The sequence below is a fragment of the Cyclopterus lumpus genome, chromosome 21, assembly GCF_009769545.1.
Source record: "Cyclopterus lumpus isolate fCycLum1 chromosome 21, fCycLum1.pri, whole genome shotgun sequence".
Lineage (NCBI taxonomy): Eukaryota > Metazoa > Chordata > Actinopteri > Perciformes > Cyclopteridae > Cyclopterus > Cyclopterus lumpus.
In genome coordinates, this window is record NC_046986.1 from 14824036 (window position 1) to 14845472 (window position 21437).

At 40.5% G+C, this 21437-nt stretch overlaps 1 protein-coding gene across 1 annotated transcript in view; it reads left to right on the top strand.

Moving 5' to 3' along the window:
* epha6 (eph receptor A6) overlaps positions 1-21437 on the top strand; it is a 131817-nt gene that overhangs the window by 20338 nt on the left and 90042 nt on the right. Inside the window, exon 3 of the mRNA XM_034561192.1 lies at positions 10863-11526. Coding sequence (XP_034417083.1) covers positions 10863-11526 — 664 coding nt within the window. The remainder of the gene's footprint in view (positions 1-10862; positions 11527-21437) is intronic.

Genomic DNA, 21437 nt, shown 5'->3' on the forward strand with positions numbered 1-21437 from the left:
GGCTCTCTGACAGCCTCCTCTTAACAGAGAGCAGCAGACTGTGGAATCAGGCACGAGGCAATGTGTTACCGTTGTGTTTGTGTGTTGCATCCTGTATGTCTGCAGAGGGAGGGCAGTTTAATTAACTAAATGAAACATTATAATACAAGTGATGTTTATAATGTTACTCCAGATGACACAGTTATTTCCCTTCTATTCTGTTGAAGCATAACTTGTCTCCTCATAATACTGCTGCTGCCTTGAGCTTGAACATTTAGTTTCTCCTGTGTCAGAACAAAAAAGCAGATTTGAATTGGGGTGAAAGAATGAATGAGACAGTGCTGACCTTCTACAGTTTAAAATGTCAGTTGTATTCTTATCATTGACTCCAGTGTTTGGCTAAAGTTGATACCAGTTAGACCCCTGCTTTTGAATCGTGAGTGCAGATCAGAAAAAAGATTAGCTTTCAATACTGAATAGGTTGAAGTGTAGACAGAACTGAGATTATCAGAGACTCTTCTCATGAATTCACAATATAAAGCATGATATAACATTCGCAACCAAAGAACTCGGTTTGAGAGCTACCTATTTGTTTAGAGTATAAAACAAATATAACTCGACACTGAATCCATGTTCCGGGTCTGTTTGTGTGTCTGTGCAGCGTGCTCCCCTCTACCTGGGTGACCTGGTCTTATCTAAGCTGTCTCTGGTTGCACCCGGCTTCCTCCCCCACTGGCTAAGTCTGTGTGTGTGTACCGCTGCGTGCAGCCGTCACTGTGATCTCACATCAGTCAGAGGCTGCTGAGCCAAACATTGACATTCCAGACTGCCCGCCCGCCTCTTTGTCAAAAATAGATATGTAAAACGACAAGCTCTTTTCCCCTCGTTTTTCCCACGCACAGTTTGCCTGAGCCGGTGGAGGGATAAAAAAGAAAAAAAGGTCTCTGGTCCGTGTCAGCTCAGATGAGACTGAGTCAACGTGTCTGGAGGGGAGTGACATATCACCGTTTAGGCAAATGAGATAGAGGAGAAGAGGTTGAAAGGAGACATGGTTCATGCCCTTATCCAGTGTTAATCCTGCAGGTGGATAGGTGTGTACTGGCATGTGGGTTTGGAAGCTGCTGATGAATTATAGTTTTGCCAACAGTGAAGATACTGTATGCTCATTGTGACTAGAGATCTGACAGTTTTCACGTGCAAACATCAAGGGATTCAGTGCTTTTGTTAGCCACAGGTTTGAATTCACTCTAGGAAAATTGTCACAAAAAGGCATTTTAATTGAAACAGGGACATTACATCTCAATGCAAAATAGCACTCTCATTATAATTCTGTTAAAAATACAAATTCCTATCACTTTAGCTCAAAACATATTTTTCTTTTGCTACAAAGGAACAACCATATATTTACTTGTGAGATGTATTTCATGCTGATAAGACACGTTAACATGACACAAACAATGTATCTGAAGCTGATGGGAATGCCATTCATTCATTGCAGCTATGTGGTCATTAAACAAAGCATCAGAGAAATGATCATTTTAAGCCGACGACAGCGCTAGATGAAAAGTGAAGGGATTATGCAAAGGTCATCCTGAAGGAGACATGAATGTGTTTCACAAAAAAGTCTCGGCAATACATGCAATAGACATTTCACTCAAAACTATAATGTCAACCTGCTGTTGGTGGTCAAAGTCAATACATCACCGACGTTTTTACAATGTATTGTGATAAAGCAACTCGGCAAAGATGGCACAATGTGGCATAACCGGCTTCATACTTTCAGAAGGGAGCAGTTTGCTTTGTTGTTGTTATTTGCGTGGTCAGTTCAGTGCCTTGTGATGGTTTGGTCTGTGTGTAAATTCAAGTTCAAATCGGGTTTCAAAAACATATCGAAAGCCAAGGCTGGCCCTTGTATTGGCAATACATGGGCCAGCCACGCTGTGCTCACCGCTGATAATGATCGAGGTGTATCGGTAAATTATTATGGGGTCAATGTCTGACCAACGAAATGATTCCAGTGTAGTTGGAGGAATTTACCCAACAGTTAAACCTGCAATCAAATGCCTCAAGGGAACACTTTAATTTTACGAGTTTTGCACAGTGGTTTGTCATAAATCTTCCGAGGTGTTTACATTATGGACAGAATACAACTCTAGAGGAACCACTTAATCTGTATCGTTTGGGTGTCTCATCGCTCTAAAAAAGATGCTCCACGCACAAAGATAGTGGTTATCAGCTCCAAGCAAACATAAGTCCAACATAATCAGTCTTTAAAATGTCAGCACAGGTCGAACTCTATCTTCAGTGCCCTCGGTTCTCTTAGGAGGATGACTGAGGCCATCGCCAACAGGGTGTCACTTTGTGAGCGCACCACCGGGATGACAGATTGATGCGGGTGCTCTGCCTCCACCCTGCTGGCCACCCATCCACTGTGATGGATGCAGGAATGAGTGAAGCACAGGGCCTTTGGATTTCATTTGCTCACCACTGTTCACTTCTCCTATTGATTTGGGGATTTGCTGTTGACAGGCAGTGGGATACTGTCTGTGTGTGTGTGTGTGTGTGTGTGTGTGTGTGTGTGTGTGTGTGTGTGTGTGTGTGTAAAAAGTAATGTGGTTTACATCTCTTGTTTTAAATTGAAGAATCAGTCCCATAAGAGCAGTGACAAAAGAACAGATATCTAAGAAGGACTTAATAAAAATGCATCAATAAATTGACCATTTGTAGCAAATGTTTATAAAGTTAGATTTCTGAATTAATATGGCAACGACGCTGCCGACCGATAGCTCCCATGAACTTTGCAACCTTTTTGGTGACTGTTGTTCCCACACTCTTAACTGAGACATGCTCCATTATGGCATCTTGGATCAAGCTGCACTTGAAGGGTGCAAACAAGAGGAGGCGCTTTTTGTCTCCATGGGTGATGCTTTGTGCTTACAGGTCATGTTTTCCCTGATATCCAGTTTTTTTAAGTTAAGATGCAAGCCATATTATCTGCCCAGAGAATTGTTTACTGTTGTTTTTGTTTTGTTGTCTTTTACTAGCTTAGCAAATGGGCTTCCACTGCATTACATTGTGCATTGCATAATGACAATAGAGTATCCTTGAATATGGACATTACTAATCAGCTGATCACAAACTGTGAATGAACCAGTGATTGTGAAGCATGCATGAAACAGATGATGCCAGTCAGCTCTAGCAAGTGCAACTTCAGTGTGCTGTCTGGACCAATACTGTGCTCCATCTGGTGTACAGGTCTGGGTGTGAATGATAACAATTATAGCCATAATTTACTGAAATATCAGACATCTGATATTTGCAGTCAGCTTCTTTCAGAATGTTGCGTTTATATTTCTGCATCCCACCTGCAAAGCCTCATAATTATAGATTGCACTCATTAGTAATTCTCCTTATAGATCCATTAAAGAGAATAGAGCAAGTGTACTTGATCATCCAGACCTTAGAATATAAATATAAAGCCAACCTAATGGGTTGTTATAACGCCTAAGGAAAGTGTTTGAAACTGGACAATATATTGTTCTCAATAATGTTACACAAACTTAACACACTGCGCTACACAATTATGAGACATACAAAGAAAAGGCAGAAAACTGATTACAAAGTAAGGATTGAAACTAAGCGTTAAGGTTACTGGCTCTACCACTCTACAGCCTGTCTACCAACAGGCTGTAGAGTGGTTTTCATTCATTTTGTTATGATGTCAATATAAAGGATTTTCTGACATATTCAATATTGTTATGCAGTTTCCGTCCAGTGTCAAATTATATCAATATTCCTCATTGGCACACCTTTACTTATTGAATTGGAAGTCCGAAAGTACACAGTGGAAATCTATTTCCATAATTCTCCAATCAAAGTATTGATTGTCTTGTCACAACTGTTAGACACAATGAGTTTAGCCCCACTTGTCCCTGATGAGCCCTCTTTAGACCAACTTCTGAAACACAAACACAAACAATTGATAAACACAAGAGCATAGATTTTTGGATAAAATGGAATGATTTAAATTAAGCTAGTACATATATCATATTTGTAATTTCCAGCTTGCTGAGAGTAAGTATGTTCTATTGTAAAATACATTGTATTATATTTTATATGGTGAGTGTGTTAGTTGGCAGTTCATGAAGTGGTTTTGCATGTAAAAATGTTCCTGATAGTCTCTGAAACTAAATCACATGAAATGGTTGGTGAAGGGATTTTATTCGCTCTCTCTAACAGTCAGAATTAGCAGCCAGTGATCGTTAATATTCATAAGTCTTACAAATGCTGCAAGAACACATTCAAATTTAGCATTTGCACCTTTTTTCCTTACTTTCTCCCATTCAGTTTTAGTTGTTTTACTTTCTTTTCATTATTTGTTCTTTTCTCATAAAGTCAAAGAGCTGACATCAAATTCCCTAGTGAGCAAGGACTCTTCATCCATCTCCCTCATTTCTATTGCTATCGCATGTGTATGTGTGAGGTGGAGGCGGAGATTTTTCATCCATCACTGAGGGAGGCTCTCGGATTAAATTAAAATCTCTCAATCCCAGTGTCAGTGGCATCGCAAACGCACACACACACGCACGCACACACACAAATGCACATGCACACACACACACACACACACACACAGTTCAGAAAAGATGCATCCTTGTGTGTAAGAGACAACGTGCATAGGGGAAGACAGAGATAGAGTGGGCATCAACTATTAGACAAACAGAAAGACATGGGGATAGAAAGGGGAAAAATAGATGAAGATGGAGGAATAATGGAGAGATAGCTTAGATAGAGAAAAAGAAAGAAGCAGAGGAAAAGAATAATATGGAATGATGCAACAGAGAAAAGAGAGAAAAAATGGTTTAGAAATCTTTGTAAGAAATGCTTTTAATTACTGGGTGTTAAAGAATGCACACTACGTATGGAGAAATAACAAGTCACCTAAAAACACGATGCAATACTTCCTGAACAAATGAGAATGTCCTAAATAGACCCCGACCCTTCAGATTAAGTTATCCTTTTCTGCCAGAGTATTAAGTGTATCATGTCTTAGTTGTCTTTAGAAACAGAAGCGTTGACATACCATAGATGGGATTAAATGCGTATTTAGACTTTGACAAGGCGAGGTGGCATGTTGGTGGTGCGACTAAGTGGTATCTTTTCCCAGCCAAACTGTAATGTGATATATAGTTATAATGTAATCACCCGGCTGTGAAGTTAATGGCAAAAAGGACAAGAGAGATAAATGACCCAACAGGGGTAAGTCCAGCAGAGGGAGTAATTCTCGTTGTTTTAGAGTTAATTAGTTTGTCCTCACGTTGATGAACGGCAGGTTTTTATTTTACGCCCACTGTATGTCAAATTGTGTCAAAGATGTCAAAAGGAATTGCTCTCCTATGTTTTGTGTAGAAATATTGTCAGAGGGAGGGAAAAAAACACAAAAAGAGAAACAAAAAAGAAAAGACAATGATCTGAAGAAAGAAAATGTCTGTCTTTGCTTTAATTGTGAGAGGAAGCCTCCAGAGACCAGAACACACCTGCTCCCAAGTCCACTGACACAGTGTGTGTGCAGCCACAGTAGGAAGGAGCATGTTTTGTTCTGAGAAGAGCCGGTGAAGCTGCAGGACACTCTGTAGCGTCCTGCAATCCCTGGTGATGACAACAAAAAAGTGAAATTATAAATATTTATACGGATCAAGTCTCCTGTGGCCCAAATGAACACCTGTGATTTGACTGTATTCGTCTTTCACACCAACAATATACAATATGCAGTGTCCTTGTTTCCCCATAGGACATTTGTAATTCCTCCCTAAAACTGCTGTGGGGCCTGCTAAATTACAGCCACCGGATGAAAAGGTGTACTGTATATTAATTTCATTATTCATTATTCAGGCACACAGATAGCTCATATATTTTTAGGTCCAACCATTTCCATACTTTTGACTGTCAAGGCTTGTTTATTGTCATTAATTGAAATGTATATTACAACACAATTGTACATGCTTATATGTGTATCCATGAATTGGGAACATTTGAGATCGTTTTAATGGTATCAATAAACCAGTTGATACTTGGTCCACTACACAGTAACTGTGTGTGTGTGTGTGTGTGTGTGTGTGTGTCTGCCCCATTGGTTTCTTTTAGTAATAGGCCTAATTATTAAGTCATTCTTTATTGGTAGGTCATAACACATTCTCATTTGCACAGAGCGACATTTGACTTTTAAATTGTGTTACATTTTTTTTTCTTCTTGTTTGTCCCAACCGAGTAGAACGCATGGAATCGCTGAATGTTTAATTTTTTTGTTTTTTGACCCAACCAAGTAGAACACATGGAATCACTAAATGTTTAATTTCGATTAAAAAGTGCTGTTGTCCGTAGGGCTCCAGGTTTTACAGTTTAAATAAAAAGAGCTCATCTCCGGGCGAGTGGCCAGTAAAATGTCTGGCTCTCTTTCATGTGCGGGAGTGATGGACTCTAAGGGCTTTGGTCTCAGGCTGCAATCAATCAGACACATTTGACCGTTTTTCAATTATGCATGTTCAGGCTCGATGGCAGGTTATTGAGGGGGCTTCACTTTAAGTTTTCTACTTTGAAAAAGAAGTTCTTATTCAGATGACACATCAGTGTGACACACAATAAAGTGGCTATGGTCCCGTCAGGTTGGTGATTTCAAAGGGACTTTGGGCTTGGGCCCAAAGGTGTGATGCTGTCGCCTCATATTTTGAAGTCAATTAAGAGGAAATCCATTTCATTGCTTGAAAGACAACATAGGAAAAACTCAATGTCTTGCTCTTATAAACGTAAAGCAACAGAGTGACTCATTTTAAAGTGCTGACACCACATAGCAGCTTGACAGTATCAGCTAGCTGACAAGATGAGGAAGTCTTGAAGGCTTTTAGATCATGTTTGAATGGTATTTAGTTGGGGATTCAAGTAGCAATATGTTCCTATCACCGTGGATTGTTTTCCCCCTTAGGGACCAAACACAATAACATCTCTGCCTCTACCTCTCTGTCTCTGGCCACAGTCTATCTCCAGTGTCGTTTGAGCTCATTTAATTGCCTCCTAACTTTAGTAATTCTCTTGTATCTCCTGATGTAACACTCTGCAGCATCTCTCCATGCATGCTTAACACGTTTTATGTCCATCTCTTTCTTTATCTCCTGCTTTCTATCTTCTCTCTCTCTCTCTGTTTCAAACAACTTTCACACACTACTCTGTTACTAAAGAATGTACTCCATTAAGAGGAATGTTTTCGGTCGTAATCAAGATATTAGAACGCTGATCCCGTAAGTACAGAAACCAGCCTGGATACATTATAAAACGTCCTGAAAAGAAAGGCTAAAAGCTGTCTGACTTTGCTCTGTGTCCACACACAAACACAGTCCTGGGAAAGACATGTCTTGTTCAGTTATGTAACGGTCACTACCGAGAGATGATAGACTGGGGCTCCGTGGATTGCTTGGTTGCCCTTTAGCAACCATTAAAAGAACATAAAGTTTAATTAAGACACTTGACACCACTCTGCACTTTTATGTCCGTCAAGCATCATAAACCAAATTTAAAATAATTGGCAGGAACTGAAAACATGTATTGTATGTGGTGTATAATAAAAAATAATTACTCAAATTCTGACAAGTACAGAATTTGCAATATATTGATCTTCTGGCTCATAAAATACAACGTGTTGTCCGTTCATCTCTTCGAGCTTGAAGCCATTGATACAGTTGCACAATATGTCTTGTAGAAAGACCCTTATCGCCAATCTCAGTTTGTTTGTGTGTTCAACAGACAAGCCTTTACTGTTTCATATATTTTAATGATGACCTTGATTCCCAAGTCATGTCTCCAATGTGGAAATGTCAAACATCTCCTTTTCAAACCAAGACAATGTATCGTCCTGTATTATCTCAATTCGTTCAGTAACTCTTCTAAAGTGCTGCTGCATCTTTCCTCCCACTGACACCTCTGCAGGTCAAGAGCGGGGGTCAAATCAGATTGAAAAGCCCTGACGGGTGGATTGAATCCGCATGTTTAAACACAGTTCCATGGCCAGAGCAAGCTGAGCATCTGTGTAATAAAACAACAGAAACCCCAAAAATATCAGTTTCAACGAAACCCAAAACCCGCCTGTTACTCCTTAGAGGCCGACCTCTGGTGGCCGGACTGTGCTCTGTCTACAATATATGACATCAATGCAGCATAATAGAAAGAGCCGCAGTATTGAAAATCATTCCACCTGGATCTTTTTTTTCTGGATTTCTTTAGACCCTGGTATAATACCAAAATATTTGTCCAAGCATAGCTTGCCGTAGCTTCATATTTACAGGAAAGACACAGCAGAAATGTTAATTAAATCACTAAACTCTCTGTAAAAAAGTGAATACATATATACAGTGAATACATATATAAAATGATATCTATCTCCGATAATGCTGAACTATTCCTTAAGTCAGACATAGAGTACAAGGCAATTATGTATGTAGATATGTAATTAGGGTTTTTATCTGAATATGAATACATTTAACACATTTTTTATAAAATTGAAATATTCCTCACCCATTGTTTAATTGCTATTAATGTGGAAAGCTGGACAGTCTGCGATACTGTTCCTTCTTTGCTGCAAAGTTAACAGAGGTGAATCTTTATAAGATGATTGTTGGCTTTTAATTACAGAATAAGTACATTTTACCTTAATTTACTGCAGTACTTTTGTATGCCCAACTAAATCCATTGTGCATAGCCTCACATGTAATGGGCAATATCACATCTAATCAAAATCTATTTGATTGACAGTAATTCTACAATAACACCTTTAGGGAAGAGCAAATTAAAGCCTGTCGTCCTTGGATGATTGAATTAGAACATGTTATTAAAAAGGATAATGAGTATGTGAAAGCAAACATTTGGCTTTGATTACTACGCTCATCCACAGGTAATATTTAGCTAAGTGCAAAATAGCTTATTAAATGCACAAGCTTATCAGGCAAATAGTCTTTGTAAATTAACCAGCAGCTCTATTGCAACTCCCTGCACTGTGTTTGCCTATAAAGGAGTTGTTTTCCAGCCTTTAATTAGAATGGGGATCTCCTCTCTCAGACCGGAGAATGGGGACATAACTTGTGTGTTTGTTGTCGTCAGTTTACTTTTAAACAAAATTATTGTTGTGTGAGTGTGTTGGTTGGTAATTAATAGCTTCATTGTTGGACTTCCTCACCTAACCTCCCACTTGCATCTTGTGCTTGTCTCTTGTCTCATGTGTTGATTATAGTGTTATTTGGCTCCTACCAAGAGACAGTATTTGGTCTACAAGTGTGGCTGAAATAATAGTGGGAGTCGTAATAGTTATAAATTATACCCTCATCCTATAAAGATTACGTTAATTGGTTTGGATATCAGTCTAAAAATAATGCCAGACACACACAAAGGCAAACACAGCAGCTTGTGGAGGGTCCAGTGCTGAATTGTAAGCAAAGTGATTTGAGAGCCCCTTTTCCCAGGCAAGTAATTTGATTCTAGGAGGTCGGGGTTGGATGGTTTTGGGGTCACCCATGTAGCCAGTCCCCACTCTAATAAAACCAGAGAGCCGTCCGGGACATGGGGGCTAAAAACCCCCATTAACTCCTCTCCCGTCAACATGGGGACAGGTGACCTCATGACCCTGCCCAGCTGTGACCTGGGAGGTGCAGAGCTGATGACTGGCATCTGGAGTCAGACAGCATTCAAGAGGAAACATACCTTGAAATACCTGACGGAATAAGAGCAAAAAACATAATTAGTTTCTTCATGGTTTTTTCTTCTTCTTTCCTGCCAGTGTTGAGGATAATATATTCTGCCCGTTCATCATTTTGGTCCAAATGTCTCGACAACTAACTGTCTGACCTGATAAGATTCAAACTACTAAAACTAAGTATTCCATGAAACAACAAAGAAAAAGAAAAGTCCATTATTTTCCTGTTTGGCAGTTTGCACCCATGACCAGCAGGTACTATGGATGGGAGCTCATTCAGCAAACAAGTTGTTGATTGAAGTTACATATAACCAATACATGAATGTGAATGGAATGTAATCAATTAAGAAATTAGTTGGGTTGTTATTTCAATAATGATGACAGTATGCATACTGAAATGACCATAAATCAGCATGATTTAGCATGCCACAGAGGCTTGTGCTACTCAAGTTAACAACACAACTAGGACTAAATGGATTAAATAATAGAACTGCAGAAACTAGAATGTTAGTTAGGTAGGTTTGGTTACACACAAAAAACACTTTAGGAAAAGAGCCGGGTTTGGTTTCAGAAGTATGTAGATACGGTTGGTGGAATTCCGTAGTTTGGTTGGTAAAAATGATTAAGCCAACACTAAAGGAGCTTTTTAATCATGGTTACGGTTGCAAGCTGGAAACGAACAGCAGTCTCCTGTGATGATGCCCAATGTTTTCTTGACATACCCATCCACCCGAATCAACAACGTAATTCTTCTTGGGAGGTCTTACATTTTCAATTAAACTTCTTGCCCACATACCACCTTTACACAAGGTATCCCATAATAGGTAGAAACAGGCAGATTGAAATTAAATTGGCATATTTTAAAAGGGATGAACCTTTTGGACATCCATGACCCCATGACATGTCTTTAAGTGCCACAATCAGGACAAAACCTATATTTAAAAACGTACTCGTAAAAATAACAGTGTTCTTCATTCTAGCCATCACAATTATATTGAAAAAGCTTGCCTCCTGAGTCCACCCCAGGGACTTAATACGTTTGGTCTTATCATTTAATTACTATTGATTCATTAATTACTATTCTTTGCTTTTCCCTCTTTCCCTCTTCTTTCATCTTCTACCCCCCATTCTCTTCTAATTTACTATTTAGTGGGACGCCATCACGGAGATGGACGAGCAGAACCGGCCCATCCATACTTTCCAGGTTTGCAATGTGATGGAGCCCAACCAGAACAACTGGCTTCGCTCCAACTGGATCTCTCGGCAGGCTGCCCAAAAGATCTACGTGGAGCTTCGCTTCACGCTGCGTGACTGCAACTCCATCCCTTGGGTGTCTGGTACCTGCAAGGAGACTTTCAATCTTTTCTACCATGAAACTGACGAGGCTCACAGTGTCAAATTCAAGCCCCCGCAGTACACCAAGATAGACACCATCGCTGCTGATGAAAGCTTCACTCAGATGGATCTCGGCGATCGCATCCTTAAGCTCAACACAGAGGTGCGTGAGGTGGGGCCCATGACCAGAAAGGGCTTCTATCTGGCGTTTCAGGACATCGGTGCCTGCATTGCCTTGGTTTCAGTTCGGATTTACTATAAGAAATGTCCGTTCACGCTGAGGAACCTGGCCTCATTTCCAGACACAGTGCCTCGTGTGGACTCTTCTTCATTGGTTGAGGTGAGGGGGGCTTGTGTTGACCACGCCGAAGAAAGAGACACACCCAAACTGTTCTGTGGAGCTGATGGAGACTGGTTGGTCCCCTTGGGAAGATGTGTCTGCAGCCTTGCGTATGAGGAGATCGATGGCTCATGTGCTGGTGAGTTTTTAAACCATTAAAGTTGCTTTACATTCATCAATGTAGCGTATGTTGTCTTGCAATACAGAGAAGAAGAAAAAACACATGTTATTGAAACTGGCTCTAGGTTTGGAGTGTGGACCTTGTAAGTTATATGCTCCAGTTAATTCATGTAGCTATCGCAGAATACCAACCTCATGTTTTTTGTCAGCATGAGTAGCCCCTAATCAGCTTTTTTTCCCACTTGAAACATGTTTCGTCTGAGCAAACCAAACCGTCAAGCTGATGGTTGTACTCTGCCATGGCCTTGAATTAATCATGTCCGACACAGAAGTGTTCATGTGTTCAGGATCTTTTTAGGATAAATGGTATTGTCCTTCAGTGTTCACCACCTGAAAACTGACATCAAAAAGGTATTCTTTAGGAATGTACAGCTTCCAACTGAGGGGTACAGTATTTTTACCACTATTTGCCATCTGAGAACTGAGGTGAATTGCACTCAACTAGGACGCTGCTATCTTCTGTCTAGTCTATTAAATATGAATGCAGTACTTTGCTTTTTGTACTAAAATGCTTCCCTTACTTGCACACTTTCTGTATATTTTCTCTTTATTCCAGTCTTCTTTATTGGTATAATTTTTCATTAACACAGTATGACATACAGTATGATATCGTAACCCGTCCAGGAAGTCAGTTTCCTCTCATTAATATACTGTACATATTGAAGCATCAGCCAGTCAGATAGTGTCAGATATGAAATCTGCGGGGCTTCGTTTTTCATTTACTTCACGTGTTATAATAATGCATGAACAAACAAAATGACATGTAACTATAAATTATACATTATGTGTCAGTGACTGTCCGTCTTTCTGTGAGTCCCTATTGCGGTGCTGTCATACACAAATGATTTACAAAAGCAAGTGTATCTTTCACCTCCCCTCTTTATTCCTTTCTGCTCCTCATCACCCCGCCTTCATTTTCCTCTGCTCCCCTGGTTATTGCTTTCTGCTAACTCTGGAGAATAAGATCAGATCTAATGTGGAGGGATTAGAGTGTTTAGGGCTGTTAGTGTGATGGCAGAGAGCTTCCCTGATTATGTCTAAGGCTATATTAGTGTGTGTGCTAGGCTAGGGTGTTATGCTAAAATGTTCCAACCGGCCACTGACAGTGGAGCAACCGGAAATTACTGATTACTGATTCACACACGGGAGAAGATTGCCTTCAGGGATTTCTGCCAGAAAGGGTTTATTTTAGCCCAAACCGTGATCCGTTCCTTAACCTAACCAAGTAGGATTGTTGCCTAAACCGAAGGAGATTTCTGACAGAAAGAGATTTTTGGTACAAAGCCCTGAAGGCCCCCCCCCAAACAATCACCAACTCTGGTTTGGTCAACATAAAGTCTTCATTTATTGAAATTGAGTCAAATGCGAAAATATGCAGCCTCTACAGACTGTTTTTGGGCACTTCCTTTTTAGTGCTAGCTGCCCACTGAGGAGGGGCTTATAAAGATAATCATAATAATAATAATAATAATAATAATACATTTTATTTATATAGTGCTTGCAAAACAAAATCCTACATAACTAGCATCACAGGTTAAAAGCAGATTTAAATAGATGAGTTTTAAGTGCTGTTTTTAAAGTGGTGAGTGATGGAGAATGTCTGAGGTGCTGGGGGGGGGAGCGAGTTCCAGAGGGAGGGGGCAGCAATGGAGAAAGTCCGATGCTTGACAGAGTAGGGGGGGTGAGGAGATTGGCATTGGCGGACCTGAGGTTGCCGGCGGGGGGGGAGCGTGTCGGTGCACAGTGCTGGCTCTTGTGTTGAAGCTGAAAATCCAAGGATTGGAACTCTTTCAGTGGATTTGTACTGTGTCTATGTGATTTTCATATATATATATATATATATATATATATATATATATATATATATAATGTAGTGTGTGTGTGTGTGTGTGTGTGTGTGTGTGAGAGTGTGTATCGTGATCGTGCAAGCGTCTAGGAATGCCATTGTGCATATCAGTGGACGACCACCCGCTGTCCCAGGGGCTACCTCGGTGTGACAGATTACCTCGGCTGGCTTGGTAGCAGTTTTATCCTCAACTCTCTGATATGAGCTTTGGGTTATCGCTGGTAGTACTACTCACTGTGAATGCAATAGTACAACAACAAAAAATACCTTCATGAAGGTCCAATGCAACTTCTTTTCAAGCCATGTAAAGGCCTGATGTCAGGTCAACTGGTACACGTGTTTATGATCTATACATACATCTGCAAAAAAAAAGCTGCCCAATGTGCGAACAGAGAAACTAGCTACGCAAACTGCTGCAACAATATAAGTAACAATAGATTTCATGGAGTTACTTAATTAATACTAACACCTGCAAATAGTTTAAGATAAAGAAAGATGCTGGCTCTTAAAGAAAGCTGCCAGTTGGACACAAACTCCATCTTTCATCTGTATTGGCCTGTCATTTGTGAGATTGAAATAAAAACAATGCACCCTCACTTTCCTTTTCCCAGAATGAACTTGGAGCACAATAGATGGAAGTATTGCCACAAATTGGATGACACGAGTGCAATTTTGTTCTCCTTCACCTATTGAATATCACGGCAAACTACAGCCTCGCTTCATGCTCTTTCCGAAAATGATTTACAGACTATTTCCTTGCTCTTCTCCCACCATCCAAAACCAGATGTCCTTGTACAGTTGATTACGATTCATCTTGTGACGCGCACCGGCGCTGTTTCCCAGCTGCCCTCGCAGCTGCATCACAATCAGCGGGCCAGGGGTTAAACTGCAGCTGTGATTAGAGCCGGACTGTCGCAAACTGGTTACTTAATTTATGTCTGTCCCTTTTGTTAATTTACCAATTCTATATATAGTTGTTTTGTGACAGAACAAGCCTTATGATGATGAATAAACTCACTCTTGAGGACTTGGAGGGACATATTGCGTAGTGAGTTTGCTTGCAGCTTGAAACATATTTGCATGCTTGTTTTTTTATTGAGGTGATTGTTTGATGTGGTGCACATCCAAATGTAAATGTAAAGCGTACCGTAAATCTCTCTTGGATGTGTTTACTTCACGTCATATCCCTCCTAGTTATGTTAAAAAACAGTAATTTCTGCTCTTTTCCATTAACAACAATAAGTCAGGACAACATGTTCACCTATCGGCATCCGTATAGGCAGTACAGACCACAATAATGTGCCTTCTCTCTTCCCTCCTTTCTATCCTTCACCCCTTGCTCGCTAAGAATCAGATTTCACACTTGGGTTAAGATTGGCCCTTTGGGCAATGTGATGGCATTTTACTGCAATGTCAGACCTGAAATGCAGCCCTTGCTCATTGTTCCAGGATTTAAACAAGCGTCTTTATTAAAAGCCTCCGCACAAGGTGCCACTAGAACGCCTTGGGCATTGAAGGAGAAAGACTGAGGTGGCTGGCTAAGCGAATGCTTCAATTCCCAGTTTACAACCAACCGGTCCCTTAAGTGCTACGGCTGCCTGACTTGGCTGGAAAATAATGACAGGCATAAAATGATCTGTGATTTCAGTAAAATACCCTCGTTGTTGAGTCTTTTTAACAGAACGGGAGTGACGTTTGTGCTCCCCATCTTTGCGTGACTATGTGTTATATGAGTTTTATATCTGTCCACAGTAGTTACATGTTTATGCTGTTCTATTTGTTCTGTGTATGTACGTTGAGAGCAAAGGAAAAGAGTCAAATTCCTTTTATGTCTACGCATAAATGTCCACTAAAGCTGATTCTGATGTTGCTCACTTTACAGTAATACTTCATTCACATGGAATCAGGCACCCTGTAGACAGCAGAGACAGCAACACCCTCTCGATGGCACAGGAAACACAAACAGAATGACAGAATGCAGCATCAATCACAGTTACCAATAGACAAAGCCTAACATGTAACTATTAAAGGCATTTTAATTAGAAATAAATATATATTTGGTGATTCCATCCTGCTTTTGCTGTGGTATGAGCTGAAGTGTGGGCCATGGATCCCCACAGTGCTGCCTCCCTGTTTAGTATGGACATTGTTTAAAATAACCCCAAACATCAATCGCACACAAACAAAACACTCGAGTTCTGAATTGAAAACCTTTATTTGTCCCAGAGAAAAGATGAGTGTAAATAAAGACTCCACTGAGGTAAGAAAAAAGGACATACTCTCTATTCAGCTAAATAATAATTTCCTCTAATTCAAACCAAGTGTTTTTGTCACAATAGTACTCTAATCCCTATTAAGTTCCAGTGTGAGTGCCAGTGTGCTGCACTGAGGCTGAAGTTAATCATCTCTATCAGCAATACCCCATACAACAATAACCCATACAAAACATGGTTCAACTGCTATGCTCTTCCGTGTATAGACTCAGAGACTGGTGACCTCTTTATTTTAGCACACATTTACTTGTTATGATACTTTGCAGAATTTCAGATTTCATAAATACTCATACATAACCGTCAATTACCGGTTTGGTTATGAGACTAAAACATTAAACGTCATGCTGTGATCACAAGAGACAGCAGCTGGCTTTGTGGTACAGAAGTGACAACTAGTGGCACAAAGGATATGTTTTTATGAGTTATTTGCTTGCGTCTTGATTGCTCAAGGACGGGCGACCCAATACACAGTCCTGCTAATGGTTCAGCACTATTCCACTAATAGTAGCACATTAGTTCTTTAATGGATTGATCTGCCCAGATACATTATTCACGATGCAGCTTTGTGAGAAGATTAGAGGATCAGATGGAAGGAAAACAAAACTGTTTACAAAGAAATAAGTAAGTCATTTATTGTTTTAAAATTAACAGACACAGGTGGAGGTGAGCATTCATCTTTGATACAAATATATGTTTTATGTACTCTTCTCTTTGTTTTTAAATGCATGCAAGGAGGCATTGTGTGGGGCCAACAATATTCTGTTGTTAATTATTATTTTCTTCCAGGAGCACAGTTAATAGGTGTGTGTGTGTGTATGCACCTCTCTCTCTCTCTCTCTCTCTCTCTCTCTCTCGCTCTTGCTCTTGCTCTTGTTTGTATGTTTATATCTATATATGTTTGTGTGTGTGTATATATATTACATATTAAAACTGTTATTTAATAAAAGTATAATATTTAGCTCCGCCTCTTCCTTGGCACCCCTCCAGCACTCCGGCAGGCAACCGGCTAGTGTGCCTGTGGCTAAATATAGAGCTGCACACAGACAGAAATGCACGAACACAGCAAAACATCAATAAGAGCAATCTTCAGTGTTAATGCAAGAATACGCCTCGCTTCACCTAAATGATTGACACACATTCATTCAGTCTCTCTCGCCTCGTCCTTCCCCGTCCCTCCGTCCCTCCATCCCTCCATCCCTCTTATTGTAAGACAATCTCGCTGTTCCTGTTACCACTCAGTGTTTTACAGCAGCTTGTGTGTGTTTGCTGGGAGAGCTCTCTGCAGCGCTATGAATAATGTAATCACAGTGTGCTTGTGTGTGTGTGTTTGTTTTAATGTGCGTGTGTGCACCGGGGTATTTGGTGCTGGGTGCTATTTGTTGTGTGCTGAACAAAAGTTCTCCCCAGTGTTGGGCTGGAGCAATAAAGCAATCTATTTGCATTTTAAACTAATGCCGCCCCACACACATTGAGAATTACTGTGCACCTCTCATTTTAAAGAATGATGAATACCCCCAAGGAGGAAAAATAACACAACTTTTTAACAACATTTTGTTACTTCGCTTTTTTTATTTTTTGTTCAAAACAAAACACAACTATCACTTTTTTTTTTTTTAAATGCTTGACATATTTGACATAATTCTTTGGGCCTGTGACATCCGATTTCGCATTAATTTGAGATCCCAATTCATCTCTGCATGTTTAAATCACAAATAAGGCTGACATTTCTTTCAGACGAGCAAACATTTTACACTGCCAGGGATGACACTGAATGCCTATTTGCTGTCGAAGGTGGGCTTCAAATAGGTAATTGGGCAGCTAACAGGAGCAGCTGTATTAATCTTAATTGGCATCCTGGTTTACACATCCTGAAGAAACTTTCACATGAGACATTTTCAATTACAGCATGAAGACAGTCAGACAACAATTACAGCACATATCTTTCAACCTGTCAGCCCGCCAAATGAGATGTCACACACACACACACACACATACACACACACACACATACAAATGAGGGAGGCTGCACAGGCGAAAACACATTTAATGAATCCCATGAAACACACAAAGACACAGCGGACCCCGTAACACACACCAAACCTACTGGCAACTTGGTCAACAACAACAGCCACGACGCGCACAAAAGCCCAAAATGCACTCGAGCAGTTGGTGTTAATGCAAGAGACAACATTTTTCCCTCACAAAATATGCTCTGACAAACACACACACGAGGAGACGCACCAGGGGGCTCCGGATGGCATCAGCAACAGAGCTGTTTACAGACGGGCCACACTGCAGGGAGACACTGTGACATTTCAGAAAAGGATAGTTTTAGTTTAACAAGCATGACCCTTCAGGCTTAATTGGGAGTGTCTGGAAAAGAGAGAGAGAGAGAGAGATAGTGTGTGTGTGAGTGCTTGTAGCAGATCGGAGATTGTTAGATAAATTTAACACTGTTTCATTCAGCATCAACCCACGCACACACACACACACACACACACACACACACACCCACACACAAAGAGTTCTGAAGGACGAGTCTCTTCCTAAGGGCAAAGCTGGGGTATATCATCGGCGCGGTCTCGAGTTTCTCCTCACACAGCATGAAGACAACTCTCTTGGTCTTTTCCTCGTTCTCTCTCCTCACATATGCATCGTTTCTCAGGACATTTCTTATCAGACATGAGGACATTTATACATGTCCCATTTAACTGAGTATTTGTATCCACACTCCTGTGTATTTTATACTTACGTGAATGCAAATCATACAGTGCGACTGTATAGCTGTTTGTTTGTTGTCGACACAGCCATTGTATTAGCATTTGCCTCGGCAGCCATCAAGAATGATATAATTGAAAGCTCCTTGAACACTGACGGTATGCTAATGTTTATTTCCCCCTTCCTCATTAGGCTCAGTGTCCAACTGAAAGGCTTCCCTTCCAATAGCATGATGTGGCTTGGATAATGCCTCGTGGAAATAGCCCACTGCTCTTTTGTCTGTCACTACATGCTGTCAACATGCGCAGCCAGTAATCACTAAAGTTATTCCAAATCAAAACATTTAATATGACATGAATAATCATAGTTGATGCTACTGACAACACTGAAGTATACGTATGGAGTTGTTGTTGAAATATAAAACTAAAAAAAGTCTTGAAGATGTTGACGGCGACGAAAAGGTTGTCTTTGTCTGTCTGCAATGTTTTTATGTGGCAAGTGTTTACTACTTGAAAATGACACGTTGTTTAAAGTTATGTTTAAATTGACTTGCGATGTGGTCCTCAAATACCACAGACCCTGAGTGTATTCTCGACATGTGGAACTTCTTTGTCCGCCTGAAAGCTGTTGACCATGCCGTTGGGATCAATGGCCTCTTGGCACAGTGAGAAATGGGTGCCATTTGTAGCGGGCCATAGAGGTCGTTGTGTGGGTGGCAGTGAGTGAAGAGCGGTGGTGTCTTCCTCATGAACTCAGTGGCCATCTTCCCACTCATGGCCACAGCGTGATCTGGCCATTGACTCGCTCACAGTTGCAGACAGGGAGAAACCAAGTGTGACCCCCAACATTGCTGAAAAGGCTTTAAACCAATTGCAATGTGCGTTAGATAGCAGAGTATGTATGAAGTAGAGGTCTTTGACCATCACACTGGTACTGTGACTCCACCATCAATCATTGCTTCTTCCCTGCAATAGCAGCTGACCTCTATTCTGCAGTCAGACTTGACAGTCGTATCTTAACTGCAGTGTTCATAAGCTAATGTTACATACTTATTTTAAAATAAGTTTTATTATTGCCAACGTGACCAGTTTCTGAGCCCCACATTTGAGCTAAGCCTCTTCACATTCTCTCTGCAAGAAAAAATAAATAATAAACAATGAACATGTAAATTGTGCAAGACTGACTCGTCTACTCGGCACTCTGCTGTGTGACACAATGACCTTCAATCTAGTTCATAGTCGAGGTGAAGAGGTTGTGTGCCCCGATTCCAAGCTCATCTTGCATGTCTTGTTAGTACTTGACAATGTCTAAGAGTCTCCTAAATGAGGATACTCACTATTCTCACTATACATTTTTTTGTGCACCCATTGAAAAGCGTCAATATTGTATAAACCTTGTATATGTCATCTTATCTTTGTTTTTAGGTTTGTTTTGTGACATCTGCCTCTTCGGACTACATATGAAAAATAGCCTCTTGGCTAACTATTAATGTCCCTTATCAAATAAACCAAAGTAAAAAAAAGAAATCTGTCCTTGTGAGAACCAACTTCTGACAGTTCATTGTTCTTGTGTGGACATTATGACAGCTTTTCACCATAAGAAAAGAAATGACTTTGAGCTTAACTTAATGGCTAGACATAATTAAAGTTACAGCAGAATTAAACTGGGGTTGGGTCAATTTTAAAGGATTAATATAAGGGAATTGGAGCATATTTAATGCCTCTCAATAGCTGTCAACATGGCGACGTTTCATCTAAGGGTTTTGGAGTAGGGATACAAACAGATATAAAAAAAACTAGGTCCCCTTTGAGTCTTTGGCATTTGACTAGATGTGCTGACAACAGGGTTCTGAAGAGCACCCATCAACAAGCAGACATTCTCAAAATGGATGGACAACACGCAACCAAACAATCGTGGCAAGCTAAGACACACCAATAAGTAGAATGCAGTATCTTGTCTGAAATGTGTTGTATCGATGGAACTTAAGAAAAAAAGCATGCTGATGGGTGTGTGTTCATGAGCATATTCACTTCTGCGTGTCCTACACGGCTAACTGGGTTTGCTCATTTACATTGTATATCAATTACATTTCTCGTGGTGCTTTACCTTCCACTGTCTCTCTTTAAATCAGTCACTTGATGAGCATTAGGAGGCTCTCATGTTGTCGCTCTTCAAGCTGTAATTGAGAACAAATGTGGAGAGGGAGAGTGTTTAATTGAGGTTGTCAAGCAGGGGGGCGGGGTTGTTGGGCACCTAGAGATCTCCTCATCTCTTTGCGTTTTAACAGTTTAAGGAATAAATTATGCAGATTGCAGTTTTTGCGAGTCCTAGTTACGATGTGAACTTTCGGTGACTTCTGCTTGGCTTTTTTCCCCCCCTTCACTGAGAGTTACTTCAAAGCCGGGAAGTGATCAAAGACAGTTGAAAAAAATAAAATCCCCAACGTAGCGGCGCCCTGCGTACATACATACAGCGCCTGCCTGTCTCGACACCGCACTCTCACTCAGAAAACAAAAGCAAGCGACACCGTGTGATGTTTTTCTCTCCCTTTTTTTTTTGTCTCCTCGAGCACAGTCCTGTCAGACGTTGCAACATTTCAATTGATTTCCCTTTTTTCTCATACGTGTGTGTTCTATTTTGGTACGTAAGAGACCTAGAGACTGAATTAGTCATTAAAGGGTATGTATAGCGCGACATGGCCCAGATAAGACATCACAGGACTGGATTGAAGAGCAGACTTGTCATAAATGAAAGAACATTTTAGGAGCTGGAGACAGCTCCTCCCTAGCAAAGAAGAGAAGAGGAAAAAAAAAAACTAGGGTTATTGGGGGTTCATCGTCGGTGATGACTATGTTTCGTCTCAGTGGCAGTTTGTTTATCCTACAGACATAAAGTAAAAGAGTTATTACTTGTATGTCCAATAATTCAAACGTACATGTTTCATCAGCCATGTTCAAATGAATGATTTATAAGCAGCCCTCATTAGTAAGAGGGGTAGAGCTGGGTGTTGACAGTTGTTCTAATGAAGATATC